The sequence below is a fragment of the Gaeumannomyces tritici genome, assembly GCF_000145635.1.
Source record: "Gaeumannomyces tritici R3-111a-1 unplaced genomic scaffold supercont2.1, whole genome shotgun sequence".
Taxonomy (NCBI): Eukaryota; Fungi; Ascomycota; class Sordariomycetes; order Magnaporthales; family Magnaporthaceae; genus Gaeumannomyces; species Gaeumannomyces tritici.
In genome coordinates, this window is record NW_008804545.1 from 7,871,505 (window position 1) to 7,879,545 (window position 8,041).

Sequence of the window (8,041 nt, forward strand, 5' to 3'; positions counted from 1 at the left end):
CAAGGGGCGCTTTTATCGAGGAACCTTATGACGACGCCTGCTCAGCACACATGGCGGAGATGGATATGGTAGACATTCACTTTAAACCGGGGTTTTGCTTCCTCTAGACGGCACCCAGAATTACCATTGCATAGCAGAAGCAGGCTCCCGAACAGCTACACAAGCAAGAGTGAAACGACCTAATTATCGCCATGTCAAGTCACCAGCCATCACCATCGCCCGTCAGCACCGACCTGGCGCTTACAACAAGGCCGCGACTCCGCCAGATGCTCACCTACGCCGACAACTTGCTGCGGACTCTGCAAAGTCAAGGAATGGCCCCCGTGATGCAGCACGCCCTAGAGTTGCACAGGCTCATGCTCAAGTCGGCCCTCAATGACGAACCACACGATCCTCTCGACCTACTTGGCCTTCTCGACCTCATCCACCGTGCCGAGCGCTTTGTCAAGAAAGAGTTGTCGCCTGCCATGTTTCATACATGCTGGTCAAAGGTGCGCTTCATGGTCGCCCCCATCGCTGCCGTGCGCCGCGCCGTCATGACAAACAGATACATAGACGTCCTACCGCGTGTGGTCAGTCACCTGGGCCTCGAGTATCCGTTGGGACTCCTCCCGGAACACCACGAGGATGCGATCCAAATCTTCAGCACGCTCGCTGCGAGAAACCCACAAGCGAGTGCCCACATGATCTTTTGGGTGTGCCATAACATGGGTTTGGATCCGGCCTCCGTCCGTAACGAGGTCGACCACTTCACGAAGGGCCGGATTCCGAAGACCATCCCGGACATTGCCGCCACTATACTCGATACAAATGGTTGGGGCGCTGCGCAGGAAAACTTCATCATGGATATCCTGGCGCGCGACTTCCGCGATCTAACGCTCGTCCACGACGGGGAGGACCCGGCTTGGGGCGCTATCATACCTGCCCTGCGCCAGACCATCATCGCCCTGGCCAGCGCCATCTCCAACATACGACACTACGAAACGGATGCTGCAGAATTCGACGTGCCGGAGTTGGTGCAGCACATTACAGTGGTGGCCATGGGGGAGGCGGAAAGGCGTTACAAGAAACTCTTTCACGCCGGCCGTCCGATCCACGTTTCCCAGGCGCACATGGCCAAAGCCAAGCAGTGGCGATCTGAGGTTTGGAACCTCCTAGTTTGGCTTTTTTACCCACCTGTCCACATGTCGCCCAGCATCGCTATCAGGTCGATGGGGATAAATGACGTCTCCCTGGGACCTTGGGAATGTTTGGACTTTTTTATTTTGCACGCAGGGAAATAAGTGAAAGTGAAGATAAGAGTAGAAATGGAGGTAGGAACGGAACCAAGAACGAATATTAAAATAAAAATAAAAACAGGAATAATAAAATCGGGAATGGCAATGGAAGCAGGAATAGTACATTAATATAAAACTACCGTTTGTATACGAAAGGTTTTAAGGGCCAATTTATATGCAAAGGAAGAAGAGATTTATCTAAAAGGGGTGAAGCAGGCGATGCTTGGGTATAGCCTACCGATCCCGTAATCGGTGAGCGCCGTGGAACCGCACTGTTACGGCAACAGGTAGGAGCCCCCGACAGGACCAAAAGCCACCAGGACCTGACCCCGCTGGTAGCCACGTGCCGATTTATGTTAGCAAAGCTGCTATGTTTGCTACAAACATAGCAGGCATAGCAAGGGAGCTATGTCTGTGTACGTACGTCAAGGCCAACGAGCCAAGGTATAAGAGCGAGGATCTCCTTATGTCCTAAATAGCTTTGACAGCTGCACTGGCATTAGTCAACCCAAGTTAGCTTCCAAGTATCCCTTGGAGCAATCATCCAGACCTACACCCAAGATCTTTGTGAATCCCCTCAGTCTTCAAGTCACGTGCTACTGTTCGGTGCCCTACCTTCGGAGCAGAGGCCTGTTTGTAACACGCACTTGCGTGCTCCCCTCTGGCATTCCTCCGTCAGCCTTGCATAGGCATACAGGCCAAATCCAAAATAGAAAAATAGCATCCAGGACGTTGCGGATTTCTTTCTCCAAAAAAAAAAACTGCAGGCGTGCAGGCAAACATCAGACGAACCGCGCCGCCGGGACCTGAACCGCCAATCATATCGCTTTCCAGCAAGTGACCTGACAGCAAGATATCGGACGTTCCTTCCCTTTAAGAAATATCAACCGGCTGATTTGCGACCTTCTGCCTGGCCTGAGCTGTGGCATAAAAGAGACGACCCAGCCCATCCGTTTGTGCTGGCTGGAAATAGGCAGGCAATAAAAACACAACAACACTGGCTTTGTTAGATATCTCTCACTTGCAGCCACAAAACCTATTAAGCGTAACCTCTGTCTTTCCCACCGCACCTTTCCCGTCTGTCCTGCCTGTCCTGCCTATCCTGCCTATCCTGCCTATCCTGCCTATCCTGCCTATCCTGCCTGTCCCCTGTCCTGCCACCCGCAAACATGCCACCACGTCGAGCCAGAGATGACGACGAGCCCGACGAGGACCCGGCGCGCATCCTGTCGGACGCCATCGCGGTTGCAAAAAGCGACTGGAGCAGGCACCTCGCCTCGACGCGCCACCCGACCAACGACGCCAACGACGTGTTCCGCCGCATCATTCAGGACATGGAGGCTGCCCACGCGACTTCGATAGACGCCGCGGTCCGGCGGTACCAGGAGGCTCGCAGCGGCGGGGGTCTGGTGCACCTGAACAGCCAGATGGTGGACTACATATTGACGCGGCTCGACGACAAGCTCCGGGTGCTCTATCGCGTCAGCGAGGACACCATGAGCCACCGCCTCGAGACGCACCACCGGGGCCTGCGCGCGCACGTCAGCGGCATCTGCAACCGCATCATCAGAGGCCAAATGATTGAGGGGGCGCCCTACTTTCCCGACGAGTTCGCCACGGGCACTCATGTCGCTGGCGCCATTGAGCCGCCTGCCGTTGAGCCGCCCGCAGAGGAGTCGTCAGTCGAGGAGCTTGATATCACCGAGCTGTTCATTTCAGGGTCGACCGTAGAGCCGCCCATCCCCGAAACGCCTAGCACAGAGGTACCTGCCATCAAGGCAGCCCCTAAGAAGACGACCCCGAAAAAAACAACCCCCAAGAAGGCAACCACCAAAAAGGCAGCCACGGCCAAAACACTGTCCACTACTGCGGTGCCTATCCCAGCGGTACCATCCGCAGCCAACGCGCCCATCCCAACGGCAACGGCAACGGCAACGGCAACGTCCGCGGCCAACGCACCCACACCCATCAAGAAGAGGGCCATCGTTCCGGTGGTACCACTTACCGTAGAGGCGCCTGCAGCACCGCCCGCAGCCAAGACGCCCACGACCAAGCCAGCAGCTATTCCTGTGGCACCGCCTGCTGCTGCGGCGCCCATCCCAACGGCGACGCCCACAGTCAAGGCGCCCATCAAGAAGGCAGCCGTCGTCCCGGTAATACCACTGCCCATGGCCAAGCCGTCTGCGGCCCCAGCGACGCCGCTCACGGTCCCCGTCAAAAAGCCGGTAATCACCCCGGTGGTACCGCCGGCGGTCAAGGCGCCGCCCGCCTCGCCAGCGGAGTCCAAAAACGGACGCGGCCGCCGGTACATCCGCCGTGGCGGTAGCTGGGGCGGTGGTGGCCGGGGTGGGTCTGCGCGAAAGGAGTCCACGGGGGGTGTCGAGCCGCGGCCCCCGGGCCCGTCGCTTCCTGTTCGGCCTCCCCCGCCCATTTTGCCCACGGCCTTTTCCGCCAGCGACCTAAGCTCGCTGGGATCCATGCGCCGGCGGGCCAGCACGACCGGCGGCCAGACGGGCCCGACCGACTGCCCCTCGCACCTCGGCCGTCGCCAGTCGCGCGACTACACCCCCAGCCCGCCGCGCAGGGACGACAAAAAGAGGCGTTTCGATGGCGGCGGCGGCGGCAATTAGGCTGGCCGGCCCGCGGAAACCCTGTGTTGCTACCCGCCCCCACATCCTACAACCTTTTTTTTTGTTCCTACGGCCGTTTGTTACTGTTTCGTGTTGTATCGCGTTACCGTAAAGCTGTTATGTTCAATGATACCCACTTTTTTTTTTTTTTTCGTTTTCCCGAAAGTCCTTCCTCTTTTTTCCCCTTTTCCACTTCCCTTTATCTGTTCATCCCTCCTCGTCTTTTAACTCTTTTTGTCTATCCTTCCCGTGGTAGCCCGAGCACTAACTCGCGCCGACCGGTGGTTTGGATGTTCTTCTTGTATGATTGGGCGGGGTTCCTTGGCGCTAGGTGCTTGTTTAAAATAAATGGATTACGTACCTGTATATCATGGGTTCCTGCCGAAAGGGGGAAGCAAAGAGCAAACGGCAATCTGACCGGGATCAAATCTCGGCGTCCTGCAGCCAGCCATGTTTTCTTATTTTCGCCAAGCACTTGGCGCGGTGGAATCCAGATGGAACGAGCAAGTGCCGAGCTAGTAGGCTAGTCTCCCCACCCATCCAACCCCCCCAGGATCCGCCGCAGCAAATTCCCCATTTGGGTCTAGTTCGAGCGGAATCGATCGTGCCACAAGCGGGAGGGGGGCACGGGGTTTCTGGAACGATTCTCTCCCAAGCCACTGGAGACCAGAGCCGGCAGGCTCGTCGCGCGGCTCTAATGCAAGCCACCCACTGTCAGGACTGGTAATAGTATGTACATGTGTAGGTAGTATGTACTGGTACAAACAATAAAGACGTGGGGTACCCGATGGAGGTGCAGCCAGAAAAGCGACCATGTTGTGCTAAGACGTGCAGCCTACCTACCTGGGCCGACAAGCGCACGAGGATGCGGGTGACTCAAAAGTCGGTAGCCAAACGTAAGAGTCTAGGTTCGTAACTAGTCCTACACATCGTAATACATGCATGCTGGCTTTCTGACTGGCCTTGTTTTTTGTTCTTTTTCTCTTTTTTTTTCTTTCTTAGTTGCTTTTTCTTTTCACTCTTTCTATATGCCTCTCCTCCTCCCCCCCCTCTCGTCGAGCCTGCCAGGCCTTAGGCCGCCCAACCAGTGGGGTGGAACTCCATGAGGCAGTACAATTGTGTGATGCTGCCCCACAGGAAGAGAAGACTGCCGTAGAGCGAGGCGTAGGCGGCCCCCGAGCTGTCGCCCATCATCAGCAGAATACCGGTGAGGGCAAAGCCTGTCGACGCCACCATGCTCCAGAACAAGCCCAGCCAATCGGCCGACGCGGGCTTGGGCTTGTACCAGGCGTCCTGGGTGTAGATCATCAGGGTGATGTTGGCCAGGAAGAACATGCTACCGCCGATGATGAGAGGCAGGAAGACAAGCATCTGGAACAGGAAGAAGTTCTCCTGCGGGTTCAAGACGCCCGGGAAGCTGGCCACAGCCGATGTCGACAGGATGATACCGCCCAGCATCTGGAACGCTCCGGTCTGGAAGGGCAGGGTGCTGGCGATGGCGGCACACTGCGCGGCAGGCGGGGCCCAGGACCACGACGGGCTGCCGAGCAGGGCAGGGCGGTACTTGAACACGACGACACCCTCCTTGTTCGTCTTGGGAGCCTCGAGCGTACCGCGGTCGGCGTTGAGGGCAGAGATGATGGCGAGCATGCCGGCCGTCACGAAGAGCGCGGCGCCGCCGTCGAGGGTGGCGACGGTGGCAGTCGCGATCTCGGGACCCAAGGTGGTGGGGTCGTACCAAACCGGCAGCATGCCCAGGAAGGCGTTGACGGTGAAGGACGTGGATCCGAGGATGAAGGCGATGGACACAATCCAGTTGGCGTCGCGGTAGGGGAAGATGGTGAACATGCGCGAGATGCGGCCGGTTGCGGATGCTTCGACATCGATCTGAAGGACCTCGCCCTTGGGGTTGTAGATGCTATCCGTGTCGTCGATGGTAGCCGAGGCGGCCCCGCGCTCGCGCTCCCACTCGCACTTCGTCTTGTACTCGAGGTACTGCAGTATGCCAATGACGCGCTGACGCTCTCCGTCGTCGATGTCAATGTCACTGCCGCCCTCCTTTTCGGCCGACCTGGCGTCAGTCCGGGCGGTCCCGCGCGGCAGGCCCTCGACATCGTTGCTCCATGCATCACTCCGTGCCCTGTCGAAGGGCACGGGGACCATCGAGGTCCGGATGATGGAGGCGCGGAGGGTGGCGCCGGCGTTCATGTTGGCGGCCGGGGAGGTAGTCGGCGGCGAAGGCGGTTAGTCACGGTGGCGTGGCCCAATCGATGGGCAGAGTCCAGCTCTCGGGGACCGCGGGGTGGCGAATGAAGCGGGCCTAGCTGCAAAAGCGGGAATTGAAATGAAGGGGACACGGGGGAGCCGAAAACTAAAATATATAACCTGGCAAGACAAGGCACGTCTACCTGAACGAAATGGGAAATGCGAAGGCAACGTCAAAGCCGATAAAGCTGGAGAAAAAGTGCATGGCCCGCACGCCGCGCGAGATTACAAGGAGCCGGTCGAAGGAGGAGAAGAAAGAGTAGGGAACCAAGAGGAGAGAAAGAAGAGAAGCGAATGCCAATCCGGGGCTTATGACTGGAGGCAAGGCAGACTAAAAGAAGACTAATAGAAGGGGGGAGGGACGAGTCGGGCCGGCCTCGATGCGGTTGGAGTCGCCGTCTAATAATAAGGTTGGGAATAGGGCATGGCAATGATTTGAGATTGTCTGCCCTATGGCAAGGTTGACGGACAGCGGCTGGAACTGTCAGACAACCAGTCAGGGTCGAGGGTCGAGGCCGGATGCTACTCTGGCGAGCCTCAGACAGCTCACACGGGTGGGTGTGGCGAAGGGGGCTGGGGGTGCTGTACTTCAGGGTGCTGTACTTTAGTGTAGCAACACACAACAGGACCGGGACCAAGCTTCGAGGCTGTGGATAGAGACAGGAATCAAGGCTACAGCCAGAGGAAGAAGCTTCGCTATTACTGTGGAGGACTTCGTCTGGTCTTGATGGGACCAGGCCAAATGGCACCAATGGGACAGCCATTGCCGGGAGCCATTGGCTTGGCACCGGCCTCGGTTCGAAACATGGGCAGCGGAGGGAAATCATGCCAGGCCGGTCAGGAGAGAGGCAAAAGTTTATCCTACCACTTTGGGGCATTTCTGCCAGCGTTGAGGGAAGGCGCGGCCTAGACAAACCGCAGTTCTGGACCCCTGGACGACTTCCTCTTGGCGCGCCCCAGGCTCGCCTGGATTTTCCCCCTTTGGGCCTAGACAGCCTCATAACCAGGAACACGGCCCCACCCGGACCCACGACGGATAGATCGGCCGTCTGTTCGGGCAGTCGCGGCCGACCCCAGCAGCCCATCACGGGACTGCTGTCGTCGACAATTTCGAGGCTAAAGAGGCAATTTGTATGGGAAGCCCGCAGAAGGGGGCCTGCAGAAGGAAGCCCAATGCCGGCACAAACACGCAAACACGTAAACAAGCACGCAAACAAACACCAAACACCCACCTACCCTACCCTCACGCACACATCCATTACCCGCTTCCACAGGTGCCCTCCACAGGTGCCCTCCATAGGTGCCCTCCACAGGTGCCCGCCCGGCCTCGGCCTCAAAGAGGCAAAGTCGACGATGCGCCGTTGCATCCATCGCTCGGCGCATCCGCGGCAGTTTTTGCCTGCCATGGCGGAGATTTTGATCTGGAGAACAGAAGCACGCGAGACGGGCGACACGGGCGTCGACTAGCTGCTATAACATGCCAACAGTCCCATACCCGTCGCAGTCTGTCCGTCCGCCTCTGTGCGAGAATACGGAGAAACACAGCTGCGTCGTCTGTGCCGTGTTTGTTTCTTCGCTTGCGACAGAGACCTCCACCTCCACCTCCACTCCCACTTCCGCGCCCACTCCAACTTCGGCCAGCCAACCACCGCGAACCATTGTGCCCAGCCCAGCAGTGCCGGCCGCTACTCGCCTCGTGCCTGGCGGATACTCTGGCGGATACTGCACGGCCTAGGCATCATCCGCCTGAGGGCCCACCCCTGCGCACCCGGTGTAATAACATCTCCCGCTGCCGCCACTATATCCTCAACCACCCTCCGACCACGAGGCCGCCTGGAGTGTGGCAGCCGCTAAGCCGGACCCCCCCCC

The 8,041-nt window shown here is 58.3% G+C and overlaps 3 protein-coding genes across 3 annotated transcripts; 2 read left to right on the plus strand and 1 right to left on the minus strand.

Moving 5' to 3' along the window:
• Positions 1 to 191: 191 nt before the first annotated feature.
• On the plus strand, positions 192 to 1,225 carry GGTG_02517 (hypothetical protein; the record flags this gene model as incomplete). Its single annotated transcript, XM_009220289.1, has 2 exons — positions 192 to 1,157; positions 1,208 to 1,225. The coding sequence occupies 2 exons, from the start codon at positions 192 to 194 to the stop codon at positions 1,223 to 1,225; spliced, it is 984 nt and encodes a 327-aa protein (XP_009218553.1).
• Positions 1,226 to 2,446: 1,221 nt separating this feature from the next.
• On the plus strand, positions 2,447 to 3,907 carry GGTG_02518 (hypothetical protein; the record flags this gene model as incomplete). Its single annotated transcript, XM_009220290.1, has 1 exon — positions 2,447 to 3,907. The coding sequence occupies one exon, from the start codon at positions 2,447 to 2,449 to the stop codon at positions 3,905 to 3,907; it is 1,461 nt and encodes a 486-aa protein (XP_009218554.1).
• A 547-nt stretch (positions 3,908 to 4,454) lies between these two features.
• On the minus strand, positions 4,455 to 6,639 carry GGTG_02519 (integral membrane protein). The gene has a single exon (XM_009220291.1). It carries the CDS (start codon positions 6,113 to 6,115, stop codon positions 4,979 to 4,981), a length of 1,137 nt encoding a protein of 378 aa, XP_009218555.1. The 5' UTR covers positions 6,116 to 6,639; the 3' UTR covers positions 4,455 to 4,978.
• Between the last annotated feature and the right edge of the window lie 1,402 nt (positions 6,640 to 8,041).